The 22,643-nt window shown below is 41.6% G+C and overlaps 1 protein-coding gene across 3 annotated transcripts in view; it reads left to right on the forward strand.

Moving 5' to 3' along the window:
* rnf216 (ring finger protein 216) overlaps window positions 1-22,643 on the forward strand; it is a 187,634-nt gene that overhangs the window by 127,078 nt on the left and 37,913 nt on the right. For all 3 annotated transcript variants that reach the window (XM_078558616.1, XM_078558614.1, XM_078558615.1), the window contains exons 15-16: window positions 5,595-5,692; window positions 22,158-22,380. In XM_078558616.1, coding sequence (XP_078414742.1) covers window positions 5,595-5,692; window positions 22,158-22,380 — 321 coding nt within the window. The remainder of the gene's footprint in view (window positions 1-5,594; window positions 5,693-22,157; window positions 22,381-22,643) is intronic.

A 22,643-nucleotide genomic window follows, 5' to 3' on the forward strand; every position in this document is an offset into this window, starting at 1 on the left:
AATTATCATCCATCAGTAAAGTTTGGACTTTATTGGTGGAGGTGCTTTAGTGCCTTTCAAAATTTGCTTTTTTTAAAAAAAATGTACGTTTTTTCTTCAAGCAGTTGGCCATTAATCATTGGCATGCTTTCACAATAAGTACTGGCAGGCTGCTTGCCCCAGGGAGCTTGATCCCATGTGCACTATTCCAGCAGCATTCACGGGATAATGATTAGGAGTGGCAACCCTGGATAATTTTTTTCCCCTCCCTAATAAATCCCAGCAAAAGACAACCAATATAATTCCAATTTATCTCTGCTCTTCTGAATATCAACAGTTTTGACTTGGATTTAAAAAAATCCATGATTATCCTTTAGGGCAGCATACATACATGTAATTGTGTATGTCCCTATTTATTGCTCTGCGTTCTACAAAGCCTGTGTCTGTTGAGTGATGGAACATTTGGCAAAGATCTAATGGCTGTAAAGTCAGCTAGACCCAGTCAACTGGATTCTTCACCAAATCAAATTTATATCAGAGAAGAATGTAAAGGACTTAACCCAACTATTGCATTATTTGCAAAGCAGCATCAAAGTTATCTATATCAAAGATAAACATTTATTCGCACTTGCCATGCCTTGCCCCAGACAACAAAATTCCTGCTAACTGTGTCTATCACATGCAAACTCATATGTAGTCAGTCACTGAAACTGGGGTTGCATTAAAACCATGAACATTTTTTTACAGTTTTTCTGTGCAACCAACAGCATCGTTTGTGCTTGTTACTCTGCCACTCAGTATACAAAGTAACTGAAGCTGAATTTAGATGACACAGTTGGTTTCAAATAGTAATATTTATTCACATGAGTTTTAAAAACCAGTTTAAGAAGAAAATCAGCAAACACAGGTGGAATTATTTATAACCTTTATGGATCCTAACCACTAGCCCCATCCCCTTTCCTGTCGTATTATGTTTCAATTTTTTTTCCTCTCTCATTAAGATGAAAAATCTAAGGGAATGGTTCTCTTTTCATTTCATTATCAGCATTGGGCACTGCCAAGTCATGCTTAGCTCCCATTACTCTGACACAATAATATGGCTGAGTGCCCATGCGAGGCCCACACATCAAAAAAGCACCCCATACTGTCATGTGTGATATTTCTTCCATTTCTCGCACCAGGCATCTGTTGTTCTGAGTAAGGCTGCTGATTAATGCCAAATGAAGTATTTATTTTCCCTTTGATAAATTGCTGTAGGGTGGTGAAAAATAGAATAAGTAGAGAATATCACATAGGAATATGAAGGATCAGAAAGAATCATTGAAGTGCATCTGGCCCTGCTGGATTCAAACACGTACCGCCATCATTTATATCTCAATGTCTGAAGAACAAACTAGCTAAACAGTATTGCACAATATTAACTGTGTGTCCTTTTTTTGCCTTGGATTAAATATGCCTCATAACTTCACTGCATGACACAGTGAAATATTCATCTCCACACCGTTATGCTGTAAGGGGCTGCTGTCTTTCAGGTGAGGCATAAAGTAAAACCTCGTCCACTTGTTCGGCTGGACAAAGTATAGATCCTGTGGCAGTTTTTGGAGAAGATAACTAGGTTGATTTTATGGCTGTGCTGAAAATAGTAGGTTTTCTAAACACTGGATAAAATGGAGCCGAGCTGTTCAAACCTTTTGTCTTTCTGGACCTCTTTAGTGCATCCCATAATGGGTCACATATATATCAAAGGAAAAACTTACATTTATATAATGTCTTACTTATCTTCAAAATCCTGAAGCCTTCAAATTATCTTTGAAGTGTAGTTACTGTTTTATAGGCAGGCACAACATGGTTCCCATAAATAGAAAATTACATGGATAACCAGTCAACCTGTTTTAATAGTTGAGTTGATCAGGATGAGGGTGAGAAATTATTTTTTCTGGTGATCAGATCCAGAATAAGGCTTGGGCGGGGGGTGCTGGTAGGGAGCACAGCCTTAAAATTTGGAGCTCGACAATTTGAGTCATGACAGGAAGCACTTCTTCACCAAAAACACAGGAGAAACCTGGAACACCGTTTCCCTAAAAGCTGTTGAGGCTAGCTCAATTCAAAATTTCAAAACTGAAATTGATAGGTTTTTTTTATGCAAGAGTGTTAAGAGTTACAGAATCAAGGTGGCTAAATCCAGTTAAATACAGATCAGCCAAGATCTAATTGAATTGTGGAACAGCTAAACATCTCTGTCCCTACATCCCTTGTTGGCTGAGAGAACTCCCTTCTCTTCACATAGTCCCATGGGTTCTTTTCCATCCACCTGGACAATTTTAACCTCTTGCCTGAATGACAGCAATTCTGACAATACAGCACTCCCTCTGTATTGAGATGATTAGGTTACATGCTGAAGTCTAAGGATTACTTAAACTTGACCTTCAGGCTCACAGATGAGACCGCCCCAAACTAATAATTTAAACTTTCAATCAGTGTTCCCACTAATTTGTATATGTGTCCAGTTGGAAATCATTTCTCACCATTCCAATTTTACCCACCAATGAGTTAAGTGTTAAGCGTAGTCTTTCTAAACCTCCAGTACAAAATTCAAACTGGGCAAAACAGTGCATAGGAAGTACATGCTTAAATAGACCTAAGTTTTGCATGTGTGCTATGAGCATTCCTGAAATAGAGAGCTGCTGCATAACTACTTAAAAAATCCCTGGTGTGCCATATAGTGGACCACAAATGTGCTTTGTTGGCCTACGCAGGTCTCCTCAGACTTAGATGCACAATATAGCTCACCCTTTTAGATGCACATCCTCAGGAATGTTTTTTTATTGGCCTTTAAATTATTTTTACAGTCTACAATGTAATAGGTCCTTCTTTTGCTCTGCGTACTTTCTCTCGGTAGGTTTTGCTGTTACATTGTGCATGATGTTTTTGAGGTCAACATAAAAGCTCATAGGACACCTAATAGCGCTGAACCCAGAGGCTAAGAATGCTTACTATCAAAAGGGCTTCAAGTGACAGATGTTCATCAGGAACAGATTCAGTAGTTATTGATTACTGGTTGAATCTAAGTGCTCCACATCTTTCTGAGACAAATAGATGCAGCTGAAGTAATGGTAGCAAACGTGTATGGAGCAAATATTTTTAATTTAATGTTTTCAGTTTCTTATATTCAGTTTTCCATACAGAAAATACCTGTCTACTGTTATAAAAATGCATAATAATTATTATAAGTTTCAAAAACAGTCTATTAGAGAAAATTCATGAAATGTACTATAGCTTCACATTAGCAGGCCAGTAAGAACATAGGAACATAGGACTTAGGAACAAGAGTAAGCCATTAATGAGCCTGCTCTGCCATTCGATAAGATCATGGCTGATCTGACTGTGGCCTCAATTCCATTTTCCTGTCTGCCCCCCACCTCCCCATAACCCTCTTGACTCCCTTGTCTATCAAGAATCTTTCTAACTCAACCTTGAATTAATTCGATGACCACTGCTTTCTGGGGAAGAGAATCCACAGACTAACGACTCTGAGGAAAAAAATTCTCCTCATCTCCATCATAAATGGTACACTCTTTATTTTCAAACTGTGTCCCCCTAGTTCTAGGCTTCCCCCACAAGAGGAAACATCCTCTTGGTATCCGCCCTATCAGGTCCCCTCAGGATTGTATATGTTTCAATAAGACCACTTCTCATTCTTCTAAACTCCAATGGATACAGGCCTAACTGTTCAACCTTTCTTCATAAGATTAGCTCTTCAAGCCAGGAATGAGTTGAGTGACCCTTCTCCGAACCACTTCTATCCTTCTTGAAGTAAGGAGACTAGAACTGTACAAAGTACTCCAGATGTGGTCTCACCAAGGCCCTGTACAGCTACAGTAAAACTTTCCTACTTTTAAATTTGATACCCCTTGCAATAAAAGCCAACATTTCATTTGCCTTCCTAGTCACTTGCTGTACCTGCATACTAACTTTTTGTGATTCATATATCTGGACACCCAGATTCCTCTGTACACTGAATTCTGCATTCTCTCTCTCTCTCCGTTTAAATAGTATACTGGTGGCTACACTCGTACTTATCCATCCAGACTGGCTTCCCATTTAAGCATATGTACTGTCCCAAATTTCCAACTGTTCAGCCACATTCACTTGTATCAGACATGTTCACTTATATGAAGGTTTGCTTTTTAAGAGAAGCTGAAACTAATCTGAATTCTACCTATGTAAAAAGAAAAGAAGGACTGAAATGTGCCAAATAATAGACATTGCACTGAGAATATTTTTAATGCTGTATTGGTTTTAAAACATGCATTTTGTACTTATAAAACGAGTGAAGGAAATAGAGTTTGAATATTTACCTAGCACGACTTGACGCTGAAATCAATTTGTTTATTTTGTATTGACCAGTGTCTCTCTCTCTCTTCCGACACACTAACCTCGTCCTTTGCAGCAGTAAATTCATTGCCTTGCAGTAAAGTGCAAGTCAATTTTGTACTGAATAATTGAAACTATTTTATGCATAAAAGAAAACCTGTGTATTGGTGCTGCAGTTCACTGTGCTTAGAATCATAATCAGGCAAAAATGGACATTAAGCTGAATATTGAGATATTCAGATGCGTGACCAAAACCTGATCAAAGGGGGAGCTTTTAACAAACGTTTTAGGTGAGTAGGAGGGAATTGGCGAGGCTTCGCTCATGCTAACATTGCTGTTTTTAGCCTCCGAGTAAAACCACCACAAACTGTCCCAACAAGTTTGTCCTGTAAGCACACACTGACCATGGCGGTTGCAGGTTTGAATTCCCTAGTCTGTGTCGAGTTATCTAACCTTGGATTGTGATAGCAATTGCTGTGCAAGTGCATTGGGCATGACTGAACCAGGCACGCCCCAATGCCATTTCTCTCTAGTCGTCCTCCTCTGGCCTTTCATGGATCCCTCCTTGACTTTGCCCCACAAGTGGTGGCCGTACTTTTCAACACCCAGGCCTGTTCCACCTCCTTGTTGTCCTCTTCCTTAAACCTATCTCTTTGATCAGGCTTTCGGTCACCCTTCCGAATATCCCCATCCGTGGCTTGGTCTGCATTTTTTATTGGATTACACCTGTGTGAAACACCTTGGGTCACTTTTCTACATTCAAGGTGGTACATAAATGAAGGGCGCTATTGTGGGTGTGATGCCCCTTGTAAGCAAACAGCATGTCGAAACTTGCATATGGGAAATAATTATTTAGGTGAGGGAGCAGAGGACAACCAAAGCCTGTGATACTGTTGCATTCAGAGGAATTAGAGAAAATTATTTTAAATGGGATAATGCCTCTGTCCATATGTCTTTTAAGTATCTAAGAATGTCCATTAACAATTTCCAAGTTTGCTTTAAGAGATGCTAATTTCATTTCTTCCTCTTACAATCTGTTTATATGTGTTTGTGTGTTAACAAAAAATAGTTTTCATCTCTAGACATCCTTCACGCACCTGAGAAAAGTAATTCCCAGAATGGCAGAGTTCAAACTGTAACAATGCGGTACACTTCTATGAAGTGCATTATATGTTATTATTTCCTACTCTGGTGAATACAGTTTATTGTCTCTCATTAATCTTTTCCTCTGCTCTTTCCAGGAAAGTTGCAGGAAGTGTCAGGTGTTGTGGAAGGACCATGCTGGGCTGTCGTGTGATCAGGTGGTTGAGAAAGATGAAATCAAATTCAGAACATCATTGTAAGTAGCTGGCTCCATGGCCAGTCCCAAAAAGATCTTGCGGTGATGTCATCTTAATTGAATATCTTGTTTTTCCATGTTGTGGCATTACAGGGATGGAACATATTTTCCATTTTGAAAAATTAATATCTCTTAGGATGAGGGCCCTTCAATAGTTATCCAATTGAAATTGAGAGAGCGCAGTTCAGAAAAGGGAACCGAGAAAGAGGGGAAGCAGAAATGAGTGAGGGAGAGGGCGACAGGAAATGTAGAAGTAACGGGAGAAAGATGATGAGAAGAGATAAATGGGAGCGAGAGAGACTCCTATAGAAGGAGGTGAGAGGCAGAAGACAAATAGAATCATGGACGAAAGGAATGGAGTAGAGAAAGAAGCAACTGAGGGACAGAGTTCAGAATGAGCAGGACATGTATCCTTTGTCACATAGACATGAGGCATGATTGGTTTGGTGGAATTGATTTTCAAAAAAAAATTGTTAATTTGGGAAAAGAAATAAAAGATAATTTTGGTCCCCAATCTTTAGGATTTTGCTTGAAATTAAATTGAGCAAACCCACCCTGCACTGAGAAACAGTGATAGTACGAAAACGCAACTTAACAGTGAGGTATATGAAACCAATGTAACCAACACCAGTGCCATTTGTATTTGCATTTAATCTTTGCATTTGAGGGTGATAACTAACTGGTAATAACTCTGTGGTTTCACAGGCTTCCTCTGCTATCTTGCCCATGTGGGCATGCTTCATGTACGAACCCACACTGTTTATCTCATAGTTACGTAATTGAAAAGGACGCTTCTGAACCAAGCCCAGAGCTGCCTTCACCCAATGTCCACACACACCCTTCCAGCAGGAAACACTGGGTGGCAATAATGTGTAGGAACCCAGGCTGATATTTTTCCCAACTCTGGCTAAGGCCTATTGTAGCACCACACCCGCTGCCCTGATTAAGATAAGGGTAGTTCATTCAGCACAGGCCAGAAATTGACTGAACCTTCTGCATTTTATGGCCTAGGCACACACTCTGGGGATGCTCCCTTGGGAGCAAAGTAATGTTAGAACATAACATAAGAAATAGGAGCAGGAGTAGGCCATTCGGCCCCTCAAGCCTGCCCCATCATTCGATAAGATCATGGCTGATCTGCCCCAGACCTCAACTCCTCTTTCGTGCCAGCCCCTCATAGCCCTCAACTCCCCAATATTTCAAAAACCTATCTACCCCCTCTTTAAATACTTTGTGATCTAGCCCCTAAAACTCTCCGAGGTAGAGAATTACAGACATTCACTACCCTCTGAGAGAAGAAATTCCTTCGCATCTCAGTTTTAAATGTCCCCTTATTCCGTAACTATGTCCCCTAGTTTGAGATTCCCCCACTAGTGGAAACATCTTCTCAACATCCACCCTGTCAAGCCCCCTCACAATCTTGTATGGTTCAATAAGATCACCCCTCATTCTTCTAAACTCTAATGAATAAAGGCCTAACCTGTTTAGCCGTTCTTGATAAGTCAACCCCTCCATCCCAGGAATCAGACTAGTGAATCTCTTTTGAACTGCCTCCAATGCCACTATATCCTTTCTTAAATACGGAGACCAAAACTTTACACAATACTCCAGGTGCAGCCTCACCAACACCCTGTACAGTTGTAACAAGACGTCCCTATTTTTAAACTGCAACCCCCTACCAATACAGGCCAAAATTCCACTTGCCCTCTTAATTACTTGTTGCATCTGCATGCTAACTTTTTGTGTTTCATGCACAAGAACACCCAGATCCTCTGTGCTGCACTTATTTGGAGTCTCCCTTCATTTAAATAATAGTCTGCCTTTTGAATCTTCCTACCAAAGTGCATGACCTCACACTTTCCTCCATTAAACTCCATCTGCCAAATCTTTGCCCACTCATTCAACCTATCTCTATCCCCTTGCAGATTCCTTATGCCCTTATCACAACATGCCCTTCCACCTATTTTTGTATCGTCAACAAATTTGGATACATTACACTCTGCCCCCTCCTCCAAGTTATTAATATGGATAGTAAATAATTGAGGCCCTAGGACTGATACTTGTGGTACTCCACTATTTACATTTTTCCAACCTGAAAAAGACCCATTAACCCTGACTCTGTCTTCTGTGTGTTAACCAATCCTCAATCCATGCTAATACATTGTCCCCAATAGCGTGAGCTCTTATCTTTGGCAATAACCTATTATGTGATATCTTATCGAATGCCTTCTGGAAGTCAAAGTACACTACATCTACCAGTTCCCCTTTATCAACTCTGCTTGTTATATCCTCAAAGAACTTTAGCAAATTTGTCAAACATGATTTCCCTTTCACAAAACCATGTTGACTCTGTTTGATTGCTTTAAGCTTTTCTAAATGTCCTGCTGTTTCTTCCTTAATAATGGACTCTAGGATTTTCCCAACGACAGATATTAGGCTGACTGGCCTGTAGTTTCCTGCCTTTTGTCTCCCTCCCTTCTTAAACAAGTGCATCACAATTGCGGTTTTCCAGTCCACTGAGACCCTCCCAGAATCCAGTGAGTTCTGGAATATTTTGACCAATGCCCCCACTATCTCTGCAGCCACTTCCTTTAAAACCCTTGGATGCAGGCTATCAGGTCTTGCCGACTTGTCTGCCTTTAGTCCCATTAATTTCTCAAATACTTTGTCCCTCATGATAGAGACTGTTACAAAGGGCAGAATATTACGCTTGGTGTGCGGGCGCATGCCCAAGTGTAAAATGATGCGTGATGACATCGGGCATGCGTCCCAACGTCATCGCACAGCCTCGCGATATTTTGTCCGGCGGGCACACACCGGAGTGAGCTGCGCGCCCGCTGATAATTATAAGGCCTATTAGGGCCATTAACAATCTAGTTAAATTCAAATTTACGCTGCCCATCCAACCTAACAGTTGGCAGGCAGGCAAAAAAGACCAAGCGGCCTTTACATGTTTTAGGAAACCTCATCCACGAGCTGGATGAGGTTTCCTAAAGCAAATAAACATTAAATGAAAACTTTATTTTTGAATTACGGACATGTCCCAGCTCATGTGACAGTGTCACATGAGGGGACATGTTTTATTAAATTTTTATTCTTTTTTTTATATACAGTGTTTCAATCTCCCTGAGACAGCTCTGTGCCTCAGGGAGGTCAAAGCGCTCTTTCTCATGCATGTGCGAACTGCGTGCCAGGTCCGGCTCTCTCTGCCTCTGCCCGCACAGGCAGCGCTCAGCACTGCCACTCGTGATCCACGCAGGGTGGGCCTTAATTGGCCTGTCTGCGTGAAATCGCGGCACGGAGCCGATCGTGGGTGGTGATCTGCTTCCCAATCACCCACCCCCACTGAGCACCGCCGCCAAGGGCAAAATGCTGTCCAAGATCTTTCCTCCCATTAGCTCCTTGCTTACCTGATATCATTGGAATATTTATAGTGTTCTCCACCGTGAAGACCGATGCAAAATATTGGCTTAAATTATCTGCCTGTTCCCCGTTATCAGTTCTCCATTCGCACCCTCCAAGGGCCCCATGCTCACTTTAGCTACTCTCTTTTTATATACCCATAGAAGCTCTTGCTGTTTGTTTTTATATTTCTTGCCAATTTACTTTCATTATCAATTTTCTCCCTCTTTATTAGCTTTTTAGTCATCTGCTGTTGGTTCCTATAAAAAAAAATTCCCAACCCTCTGGTCTACCACTTGCTTTCGCCGCTTTATATGCCTTAGTTTTTGATTGGATAGTCTCCTTGACCATCTTTGTTAATCACGGGTGGTTCATCCTTCTCATTGAGTACTACTTCTTTTTGACCAGGATAAATATTTGCTGAGCATTATGAAATATCTGCTTAAATGGCTACTACTGCTCATCCATTGACCTTCCCCTTAGTCTATTTTCCCAGCCCGCTTTAGACAAGTCTTTCTTCATATCTCTGTAATTGCCCTTATTTAAGTTGAGGACACTGGTTTCAGATCGAAGTTGCTCGCCCTCAAACTGAACTTGAAATTCTACCATGTCGTGATCGCTGCCCCTTAGAGGATCCCTAACTACAAGATCTCTTATTAATCCTACCTCATTACACATTACTAGGTGTAAAATAGCTTGTTCCCAGGTAGGTTCTGCAATATATTGCTCTAAGAACCAATCCCTGATGCACTCTACAAATTCATCTTCCATGTTACCCTTGCCAACCTGATTTGTCCAGTCAATATGCAGATTAAAATCACACATAACAATTGTAGCGCCCTTCTTACATGCCTCTATTATTTCCTAATTTATACTTTGTCTTACAGTGAGGCAACTCTTTGGGGACCTATAAACGATTCCCACACATGACTTCTTCCCCTCATTTCCACCCAAACTGATTCCACATCCTGATCTATTGCACCTATATCACTACTCACCACTGCACTGATACCTTCCTTTATTAACAAAGCTACCCCACCTCCTTTTCCTTTTTAGCTATTTTTCCAGAACGTCAAATACCCTTGAATATTGAGTTCCCAGTCTTGGTACCCTGCAGCCATGCCTCTAATAGCTATCTAGTCAGATCTATTTATTTCTATTTGTGCCATCAACTCACCTATCTTGTTACAAATGCTGCATACATTCAGATAAAGAGCCTTAAGCTTGGACTTTTTACCATTATCACTCATTCTGGTTCTAATTTCTGCTGCACTCTTCTGCTTATATTTTCTGCCACTTCCTGTCACACTTTGATTATTGTTCACCTCCTCACTACCCTGCACCTCCGCTCTCTCGTTTATTTTTGATTTTCTAAGCTTCCCTTCAATTGAACCCTCCCTCCCACTAATTAGTTTAAAGCCCTATCTACAACACTAGTTATACGATTCGCCAGGACACTGGTCCCAGCATGATTCAAATGAAGCCCGTCCCAATGAAACAGCTCTCTCCTTCCCCAGTACTGGTGCCAGTGCCCTATGAATCGGAACCCATTTCCCCCACACCAATCATTGAGTCACGCATTTACCTCTCTAGTCTTACTTACCCTATGCCAATTTGCACGTGGCTCAGGTAGTAATCCGGAGATTATTACCTTTGTGGTTCTGCTTTATAATTTAGCCCCGAGCTGCTCGTAGTCCCTCAGCAGAACCTGTTTCCTTGTCCTGTCTATGTCGTTAGTAACTACGTGGACCACAACAGCTGGATCCTTCCCCTCCCACTCCAAGTTCCACTCCAGCCCAGAAGAGATGTCCTTAACCTTGGCACCAGGAAGGTAACACAGCCTTCGGAACTCTCTGTCTTTGCTGCAGAGAGAACAGTATCTATTCCCCTAACTATGCTATCCCCTATTACTACTACATTTCTCTTTTCTCCCTCCACTTGAATAGTGCTCTGTACCATGATGCTGTGGTCAGTTCGTTCATCCTCCCTGCAGCCTGTGCCTTCGTCCATACTGGGAGCAAGACCCTCACACCTATTGGGAACTGGCTAAGGCTCCTCCAAAGCTAAATTCTGGATCCCCATATCTGCCTCACTCTGTCACACCCTCCTGTCCCTGACCACAGTTCAAATTTGATGTAATTAATCTAAGGGATGTGAATGCCTCCTGAAACAGTGTCCAGGTAACTCTTCCCCCTCCCCGATGTGTCGCAGTGTCTGCAACTCGGACTGCAACTCATCGACTCTGAGTCGAAGTTCCTTGAGCAGCCAACGCTTGCTGCCGATGTGGTCACTGTGGATCGCACCAGTGACCACCAGCCCCCACATGCTATAGCTGCAACACATCGCCTTCCCAGCCATCTCTATTCTATTTAATTACTTAATTTGGATGTTAAATATTTTAAAAGTGAATTTCTTAACTGTACTCTTCAGCTGTAATAATATCTCCTGATTTAAACCGTTTGGCCAATCAAAAGAGACAGGGAAGAGATACCCACCAATCACCTACCTTTTTTCCTGTGACGTCACACTTCGGCTCTGACAGGTAGAATCAGGCTGAAGGAGGTCTCTGCTGCTGGTTTTTATCTGCCACTGCGCTTCTCACGCAGATTCGCTCTCCGTGTGCTCCCAACTCTCCTCTCGCTGTTTTAAACTGTAAAAATCCCATCTCTCCTCTCGTTTTAAACAGTTGTATAAAGGAATGTCATAGGATGTATCCCACCTCTGATATTTTTAAATTATTATTTCCCTATCTATACTGAAAGCATTGGCAGCAGAGGTACAGTTACACAGTAAGGGCAACATCTGACTGCTGGCACCTTGTCAAAGTTGTTTGTTATTCAACATTTGGGAAATCATGACCTCGCCTTTGCACAATGCCAGCACACAGTTATGTTCCAGGAGGAGGCACTGCAGGATGAATTTCTCTTCCTTCCTTGGAGCCCAGACGCACTGAGACTAACTGCTATCATGTTTGACAAATTTGCTAAAGTTCTTTGAGGATATAACAAGCAGAGTTGGTAAAGGGGAATCAGTAGATGTAGTGTACTTGAACTTCCAGAAGGCATTTGATAAGGTGCCATATAAAAGGTTATTGCATAAGATAGGAGCTCACGGTATTGAGGGTAATGTATTGGCATGGATTGAAGATTGGTTAACACACAGAAGACAGAGAGTTGGGATTAATGGGTCTTTTTCAGGTTGGAAAGATGTAACTAGTGGAATGCCACAAGTCCTAGGACCTCAATTATTTACTATCTATACTAATGACTTGGAGGAGGGAGCAGAGTGTAATGTATCCAAATTTGCTGACGATACAAAAATAGGTGGGATGGCATGTTGTGATAAGGAATCTGCGAGGGGATAGAGATAGGTTGAGTGAGTGGGCAAAAACTTGCCGTTTAATGTAGGAAAGTGTGAGGTCATGCACTTTGGTAGAAAGAGTCAAAAGGCAGACTATTATTTAATTGGAGGGAGACTCCAAAAAAGTGCAGCACAGAGGGATCTGGGTGTTCTTGTGCATGAAACACAAAAAGTTAGCATGCAGATGCAGCAAGTAATTAAGAAGGCAAATAGAATTTTGGCCTGTATTGGTAGGGGGTCGCAGTTTAAAAATAGGGGCGTCTTGTTACAACTGTACAGGGTGATCGTGAGGCAGCACCTGGAGTACTGTGTAAAGTTTTGGCCCCCATGTTTAAGAAAGGATATAGTGGCATTGGAGGCAGTTCAAAAGAGATTCACTAGCCTGATTCCTGGGATGGAGGGATTGACTTATCAAGAACGGCTAAACAGGTTAGGCCTTTATTCATTAGAGTTTAGAAGAATGAGGGGTGATCTTATTGAACTGTACAAGATTGTGAGGGGGCTTGACAGGGTGGATGTTGAGAAGATGTTTCCACTAGTGGGGGAATCTCGAACTAGGGGACATAGTTACGGAATAAGGAGACACTCATTTAAAACTGAGATGCGAAGGAATTTCCTCTCTGAGGGTAGTGAATGTCTGGCATTCTCTACTACAGAGAGTTGTGTAGGCCAGATCACTGAAAGTATTTGAAGGGAAGGTAGATAGATTTTTTAAATATCGGTGAGTTGAGGGCTATGAGGAGCTGGCACGAAAAAGGAGTTGAGGCTTGGGACAGATCAGCCATGACCTTATTGAATGATGGGGCAGACTTGAGGGGCTGAATGGCCTACTCCTGTATTTTATGTTCTTATGCTATCCTGGCTTGAGTGCAGCACAAACCTGTCGCTGAAACGGACACGCTCCTGTTCCGTACACCTCTTCTCCATGCTACAATTTACAATTTGTACTTTAGGAAGATCGGTTGGTGGGGGGGGGGAGGGGGGGCGCGCGCAGTGGCCTGAGCATTAAGGGATGATACAACCAAGGTATTTAAATTTATTAAAGGATTCAGTGAGGTAGATCTATTTCCTATGAATTAATCCATAACAAATAATAAAATTAGAGCCAGACCATTCGGAAGTGAAATTCTTCCCACAAAGTAGAAATCTGAAGTGTCTGCCCCAAAAGGCTCTAATTGCTGGATCAATTTAAACGCATCTGGATTGAGATTTTTTTAAGAGTAGCAAGGCATATGGGTCAAAGGCAAGTAAATTGCGTTGAGAGACATATCAACTGTGGTATTACTGAATGGCAGATCAGGCTCGAGGAGCTGAATGGCTGCCTCCTGTTTCTATGATGTTTCCGTGGGGATATTCCTGATGGTTTATACCTGATTCTGAATGGACAAGAATGCAACACTGGGCAGCTGGTATGTTTAATCATAAACCATTGGATTCCCAGATAGAGTTTGAATTACCGTTCTGCTAATCCTCATTTGAGCAATATTCCCTGTTCACTCATTTACCGGTCTGATATCAGGCAGTGCAAAGCTAATTTAACAGCATCAACATTGGGAGCTATCTCACATACACAGGGTACTCAGAGCTCCAGGTTAAAGTAGTCTAAAAAGATTTAGGTTTATAAAGCAGCCTCAAAATGTCCCAAAGGACTTTATAACCGCTGAAGTACTTTTGACATGCTATTACTGTAGATAACACAGCCACCAATTTGTGCACAGGTCCCATAAGCAGAAATGTGATAATGGCCTGAAATCTCTTTTTGGTTTTAAGTGATATTGTTTGAGGGATAAAAATAATCACCAGGAAGAACTCCCCTGCTCTTTGAAATAGTACCATGGGATATTTTACATGAACCTGAGAGAGCAGAGGGGCAATGGAGTTCCTGCCTAAATTGTGTGCTTATGTTAAAGAAATCTGACCTTGTCACCTTCTGGCTAAAGGAGGGTAAAACTAAGATGCAGCAGCAATATCATCAAAAGCAAAGAGATGTGTTATTGACACAATTCATAGTTTAGACTGTCACATCACATTTTCAAAAGCAACATAAATGTGCAGCCTCCACTATCAAACAACAACAAACTTATATTTCTATAGCACCTTTTAATGGAATAAATGTCCCAAGTTGGTTTGCAGGTGTGTAACCAGATAAAAATTAACACTGAGCCAAAGGAGACATTGGCACAGATGACCAAAAGATTGGTCAGAGGTAAGTTTTAAGGAGCATCTTAAAAGGATAAGAAAAGTAGAAAGACAGAGAGGTTTAGGGTGGGATTTCCAGAGCATGGAAGCAAGATGGCTGAAGATAGGGCCATCAGTGGTGAGGCAATGGAAATGGAGCATACATAAGATCCCAGGGCAGGAGGGATACAGAGTTCTCAGTAGGGCTGGATGAGGTTACAGAGATGGGAAGGCTGAGGCTATAAAGGGATTGAAACACAAGCATGTGAGCTATTGGCGGACTAGAAGTTGATGGTTGAATGGGACTTGGCCTGAGTTAAGATATGGGCAGTGAATTTTTCGATTCAGGCCAGGTTAATGGAACGTCAAAAATAGTTGGCCAGCCAGACAAGCATTGGATGAGTTGAATCTGGAGGTAACAAAAGAATGAATGACAGTTTCAGCTGCAAGCGGGTTGAGGCAGTGTTGTAGACAGATGATATTACAGAGATGGAAGTTGAGTGGTCTTTGTCATGGCGAGAGTATGGGGTCAGAAGCTTAGCTTGGTCAAATAATATGGTGAGATGTGAGAAGTTCTGGTTCAGCCTGAGACAAGGTGGGAAAAGCATTCTGTGGCAAGGGAACAGGGTTTGTAGCAGGGGCAAAGACCATGGGTGTTTATTTGGAAGATATTTTGATTCTTTCGGGAGTGGATGTTGGACAAGCAGCATTGAAACAAAGACAGTGGAGCAAATATGTGATTTGAGATAATTAAGTGGTGTTGGAGCCCAATTTTGATTATGTATGTCCAAAATTTATTTGTTAGTATAATGCAGCTATTCACAGATGAGGTTTAAAAAAACAAGTCAGGAAAACAATTAATCATCAGTGTTTGAATTTCCACATGCCTACCGCCCTGCTCAACATTTCCTATTTGTACTGAGCATCTGTCCCAAAGGGGTTGATTATTGAAGGAAGCCATTTTTTTCTGTTGAAAATTTCCACTTTGTCCTCACATCCCTCCTTTATGTGAGAAGTGTTCCATAACTATCAAAAGTGACACCAACTGATTGCAAAGTTCAAAAGTAAAAATTCCTCCATTTTTTTAACCCCCTTTCTCTCCTGATATTTCATATTGAGACATGTTTGCAGAAACAGCCCTTTGATACCTTGTCCAAGTGGGCATCCTTCAGCTTTAGTCTTGATGATGACCATCTACAATGAATAATGAGCTATGGAACTATTGAAGGGGAGCACCACAGCAATGCCCTCCCCTCATTTCCACCTGCCCTCACCCAATGCCCACTTTCTTGCATTTTCCAGAATAGTTACTAGATCATAATCAGAAGTATCTGCCCTCAGTTAGCTTACTCAGTCCAGACCAATAATGAAATATTGACCTTGTTGGTTTTTTAAAAAATTCATTCATGGGATGTGAGCTTTGCTTGCTGGGCCAGCATTTATTTCCCATCCCTAGTTACCCTTGAGAAACCGCTGCAGTCCCTGTGGTGTAGTTAGGTTGTTAGGAATAGTGCTTTTAGGAAGGGAGTTCCAAGATTTTGACCCAGCGACAGTGAAAGAATGGCGATATATTTCCAAGTCAGGACGGTGAGTGACTTGGAGGGGAACTTCCAGGTAGTGGTGTTCCCATCTATCTGCTGTCCTTGTCCTTCTAGAGGGCAGTGGTTGTGGGTTTGGAAGGTGCTATCTAAGGAGCTTTAGTGAATTCCTGCAGTGCATTTTCTAAATGATACTGCTGCTACTGTGCGTCGGTGGTGGAGGGATTCAATATTTGTGGAAGTGGTGTCAATCCAACGGGCTGCTTTGTCCTGGATGGTGTCAAGCTTCATGAATTGTGGGAGCTGCATTCATCCAGGCAAGTGGGGAGTATTCCGTCACACTCCAAACTTGTGCCTTATAGATGGTGGACAGGCTTTGGGGAGTCAGGAGGAGAGTTACTCGTCGCAGGATTCCTAGCCTCTGACCTGCCCTTGTAGCTACAGTATTTATATGGCTAGTCCAGTTCAGTTTCTGGTCAATGGTAACCCCCAGGATATTGATAATGGGGGATTCAGTGATGGTAATGCCATTGAACCTCAAGGGGCGATGGTGAGGTTCTGTCTTGTTGGAGATGGTCATTGCCCGGCACTTGTGTGGCGCGAATGTTACTTGCTACTTGTCAGCCCAAGCTTCGATACTGTCAAGGTCTTGCTGCTTTTGGACATGGACTGCTTCAGTATCTGAGGAGTTGCGAATGGTGCTGAACATTGTGCAATCATCAGCGAACATCCCCACTTCTGACCTTATGATGGAAGGAAAGTCATTGATGAAGCAGCTATAGATGGTTGGGCTGAGGACACTACCTTGAGGAATTCCTGCAATGGTGTCCTGGAGCTGAGATGACTGACCTCCAACAACCACAATCATCTTCCTTTGTGCTAGGTATGACTCCAACCAATGAAGAGTTTTCCCCCTGATTCCCAATGATTCCAGTTTTGCTTGGGCTCCTTGATGCCACACTCGGTCAAATGCTGCCTTGATGTCAAGGGCAGCCACCCTCACCTCACCTTGGGACTTCAGCTCTTTAGTCCATGTTTTCACCAAGGCTGTTTGTAGATCTCAGTTCCACACAAGCAGTATCACTCCCATTGAGGCATCAGGAAGGCAATACATTATGATTTAATTGGATGGACTCTTATTTTAATAAAGAGACATGTGTTTGATGACTAGTGGATTGTCAAAAACATCCTTTGTAGGATTAGACCTCTCAGCTGTATGCATACCTGACACCAGACATAGCAGCATCAATAGAATAGCATCATAGCAGCAATAGAAACCTGGGCATATTTATTATTGCCATGGATTTTGCATGCAGTGTTTTTTTTAAATTTTGAGCAATATTTGGATGTGTCCAGTTACAGATCACACTTTCAAAGAACAATGCTGAAAGTTGATGTTCCCTTTCAACATATATCCAAAAATTAACTTCTGATACATAGGCTGACATTTACCGTAACCTCCCACTGAATTTAGCTGTTATTGAAATAAGTATAGTTCTGAGCCAAGAATGAACCCATGAAAAGTAGATCGGTTTGATGCTTCTTTAAATGACCCTTAACATCAGGCTTAAGGGTTAACATTAATGTGGGGTTGTGCTGTTATACAGCAAGAAAATGTCAGGTTTTGAAGAAATCACTATTCATGGTGTTCTGTGGTGGTGGAGAGGGTATAAGTCATCCCCCAGTGTGACTCAATATGATGTTTTTAAAGCAGAAAGGAAAATAATAAGGGATGACAAATGCTAATAGGTGTACAGAATTTCCCTTTACAACATCCACAATTGGTGTCTGTTAGTAACTTTAGTAATGTAGCAAGCCAGTCAGTGGAAGGGAGAAATTCAGTGTGGGGTTACCACTACTCTAAAGGAGAGAAATATTTTAAATAGTGTCTAAGGTAAATTGATGGTTGTTTTGTATTGTGCAAAGCTTTGTGACTCCCGTAATGTTGTTGTAGGAATTGGATAAATCTAATCCCTCAATGAAAAGGTGCAAAATTCTCAGTTAATTCTCTGAAGGTGGGGAGGGGGCTTTTTAACTGCACAGCAACATGCCAATGACTGAAAATTTGTTTAACTTATCTGCTTGAGACAAATTGAAAGAGCCCAATTGGAGTTTGGGCTTTCAAGGATACACACATTTGCTCTACCAGGTCAAAGAACAGTTAAAAACGGTGTGCTGAAGGCAAATAATCACAAAGCAAGTGTTGATCTTGTGGGGCAGGAAAGAAAGAGTAGAATACAGTGCCAGCTCTTAACAAAAGTAGCTTTATAGCCTTATCTTCAAAATTGAAGCTTAATATTTTCCATTTACACATTATACGTGTGCTGAGTTGAACTGCAATACATGTTACCAGTGGAAACTTGCACTATGTTCAGACACTGAAGAGTTACTGAGGTCAGGAAATTAATTGTATCTTAGTTTAGAATTGTTCACGGCCATCTGAAAATATTGTTTCCTAGCTGCGCAGATGCGATAGCAATTTAGGAAATGGCGGATGCATTTGCCATTTTCCTGAGGACGTTAAACAGCAAACGCTGTGTCCGTCAGATGTGGCTTCCTTTTAGGCCACCAATGCATCCTGCTGCATACAAGCAGGAAGAGCTACAGCCTGATGCAGTGTGACTCAATGAGAGTTATAGGTTGTGCAGAAAGGATGACCCTCACAATGGCCTTTATACCAACTGGTTAACATTTTACATCATAGATATGTAGCCTTCACATTGTGCAACAAAACTGAATCATTTAAACTTTTGTTGCAAGAAATTATTCCACTCATGAACGCACCAGTGAGAATTTATGAATAGATCCAGACAATTGCTCTTCAGCACAGAACAAGTACTGGGGCACTGGCACCTCAGAGCACACCAGTAAATTTTTTTTTTGCTCATTCATGGAATGTGGGCATCGTTGGCTCGGCCAGTATTTATTGCCCATCCTTAATTGCCCTTGAGAAGGTGGTGATGAACTGCCTTTTTAAACTGCTGCAGTCCATGAGGTATAGGTACATCCACAGTGCTGTTAGGGAGGGAGTGCTAGGAGTTTGACCCAGCGACAGGGAAGGAACGGCGATATATTTCCAAGTCAGGATGGTGAATGGCTTGGAGGGGAACTTCCAGGTGGTGGTGTTCCCATGTGCCTGGTACCTTTGTGCTTCTAGGTGGTATTGGTCATGGGTTTGGAAGGAGTCTTGGTGAGTTCCTGCAGTACATCTAGGCACTGCTGAATGTTTGTGGATGGGGTGCCAATCAAGCAGGTTGCTTTGTCCTGGATGGTGTCAAGCTTCTTGAGTGTTGTTGAAACTGCACTCATCGAGGCAAGTAGAGAGTATTCCATCACACTCCTGACTTGTGCCTTGTTGATGGTGCACAGGCTTTGGGGAGATAGGAAGTGAGATATTTGCCGCAGGATTCCTAGCCTGCAGATTCCTGCTCCACAGTATTTATATGGCCTGTCCAATTCAATTTCTGGTCAGTGGTAATGTTATGGCACAGCTGATGGTATAAGCTGAGCTGCTCAAATCCCAAAGGGAAACTTGAAACAACTGCCACAACTGTTTTGTAATTTGTATAAATTTCGAGCTGTATGCCTTGAATTCAATAGTAATAAGACCACTGAGTCTTATAGGTTTCTTACAAACTAAATTAATAATAAATTAATAATAAATTTCTTTATTAATAGAAGAAATGATTTTAAGTACATCTACAAATTACTACTATGATAACTTCTAAATCCCCTAGTTAATCTAACTCCCGGTTACACTTCCGTTAAGGCAACAGTAAGACACACAGATTTTAAAAGACCCAGGCAAAGAAACATGATACCCTGAATAATCCAATTCAAAGTGAGTTTTCTTAACTTCAGTTCTTTGTAGACAGCAGCTTGAGGCTTAGATGCTGGAGGCTTTTTCACACTTATTTTAGATCTTAGAATGCCTGCCCTTTGCTCCTTTATACATATTTTCCCCTTTGAATGTAAATTCCGATTGTTTCACTGTCTTTGGACTTTAGCTCTCTAATACTAAAAACCTCCTCAGTACCAATTTTACCAGTAATCTTTGGGAAAAATAAACACACTGTTTCTTAACTTCCCCTGGCCAGGTATAATATTTCACTCCCTCTTTTGAATTCAAACTAGCCTGGTTTATTTAAAAATGCAATTGTTCCCTTTACACCTTACATCCTGAAACTTCCCCCATGTTTACCTACTTAACATTTCAAACCTAGCTTATCTTCTGTTACATCAAAGCTTTCAGACCAGCTGCCTTTAATTCGATTAAGCCCCATATACACACACACAAACCCATAGACACAGATCCCACTATTATTCTACTTTACAATAAACCCTATTAACATTATGAAAATTATTATATCTTCCTGACAGGTAACCCCCAGGATGTTGATAGTGGGGGTTCAGTGATAATAATGTCATTGAATGTTAAGGGCCGATGGTTAGATTCTCTCTTGTTGGAGATGGTCATTGCCTAGCACTTGTGTGGTATGAATGTTATTTGCCACTTGTCAACCCAAGCCTGACTAGTGTCCAGGTCTTGCTGTATTTGGGCATGGGCTTGCTTTAGTGTCTGAGGAGTCGCAAATGGTGCTGAACATTGTGCAATCAGCAGCAAACTTCTCCACTCCTGACCTTATGAAGGAAGGAAGGCCATTGATTAAGTAGCTGAATATGGTTACGCCTAGCACACTACCCTGAGGAACTCCTGCAGTGACGTCCTAGCACTGAGATGATTGATCTCCAATAACCACAACAATCCTCCTTTGTGCGAGGTATGACTCCAATGTATTCTTAGCATGGTCTTGGCAACCTCACAAAGCTCGAAAAATCTTTATTGGAAAAACGTAAAATGTTTCTCAGCAGTTCCAGACTGGTGTACTGTGAGCCCAATATAAAAACAGAAAAAACATAACTCAATTGCTTTTTATTTATGGCCCTCGATGTAGACTAATTTAATTGAACTTTCATAGTTCAGTCTAAAAATACACAAGTTACCACAGCATGATTTCCACATAACAGGATATTTGTTCTAGAAAATGAAAGATTTTGCTTTTTTGCTGGAAAACGTAAAAAGCACATTTAAAATGTGTCACTCTAATTTTTCAACTTACAAATCAGGGTGGCAGGCAATTTTAATCTTCTCTCTTTTCCCCTCTTTTCTAAGTCACTAACTGTAGTTGGACAATGATTCCATAGGCACTGGCAGCTAACTGTCACCTCATGCAAGTGGTCCTTTCTCACTGGTGAGATTTGCGCTGCCCAACCACCATGACCCATGTACTCCAGTAGCCCTCCCTAAATTAAGGTGGCTGTAGTCAAAGTGCTGCAAAACTGACATCGGTTTAACTGACCACTGATTAATGATTATGCCTTCCTGGTTTGAACGTCTTATTGAGAATCTTAACACCCAGGCCATTAAGAAAGTAACGTGGTCACTGGAAAATGCTGTGCAAATGTATTGTCAGCATCACATTGGACTTGATAGAAAGTTTTGGAGTTATATGGCATCTTGCATTACCACAGGATATCTTAAAGCCCTTTCCAGCCAGTGAAGCACTTTGATGTGTATTCACTGCTCTAATGTAAGAAACAGCCATTACACTCAGCAAGGCCCTGCAGACAGCAATATGATAATGACCAGATAATCTGTTTTAATGATGTTAGTTGAGGGCTAGGACCCTGGCGAGAGCCCCCACCCCCACTCTTCAATATAGTACCATGGGATCTTTTACATCTGCCTGAGAGAGCAGACATCCCAACTGAAAGCTGATAGCACATGCTAACATGCTCTATCTTGCCTTCCTTTGAAGAACGGTCACTTTGGCAAGTTGCTAGCTCCCAAGAAATTGTATAAAGGAGAGACAAATATTTTTAAGGCGATTTAGATGGTCAACATTGGCCTTGTCTAATGAATTGAGAATTCACATGTTAGTTTTGCAAATCAATGTTTTCTCACCCATAGTGATCTTGTGTTGCAGTGAGGAGAAAATGACAGCAGCAGCAATCAGGAAATGCCACAAATGCACAATGGGCCTCATAAAATCAGAAGGATGCAACAGGATGTCCTGTCGGTGTGGGGCACAGATCTGCTATCTCTGCCGAGCTCCAATAAATGGATATGACCACTTCTGCCAACACCCACGGTCACCAGGAGCGCCTTGCCGTTTATGCAAGAGATGCTCATTATGGACAGATCCTAAGGTAAGGTGCTGTGCATTTCAAACAATATTGTTAATTTCAACGCAAAGTTCAAACAAGCCTTGTTTATAGTTTCTCCGGAGATGGACCCATTGTACAAAAAGAGAAAATTCCAGTTGTATTGAAAGGGTTATAGAAAACCATTCACGGTGAAAAGGTTCAACATACGTGACAATTGCTCTGAATAATCCATCAAAATACTGACAGCTAGTTCTAAAATCATAGTCTGGTGGAATTGCTTAAAATTAACTTGAGTGCCTCTGACA

The sequence above is a fragment of the Cetorhinus maximus genome, chromosome 15, assembly GCF_964194155.1.
Source record: "Cetorhinus maximus chromosome 15, sCetMax3.hap1.1, whole genome shotgun sequence".
Classification (NCBI taxonomy): domain Eukaryota; kingdom Metazoa; phylum Chordata; class Chondrichthyes; order Lamniformes; family Cetorhinidae; genus Cetorhinus; species Cetorhinus maximus.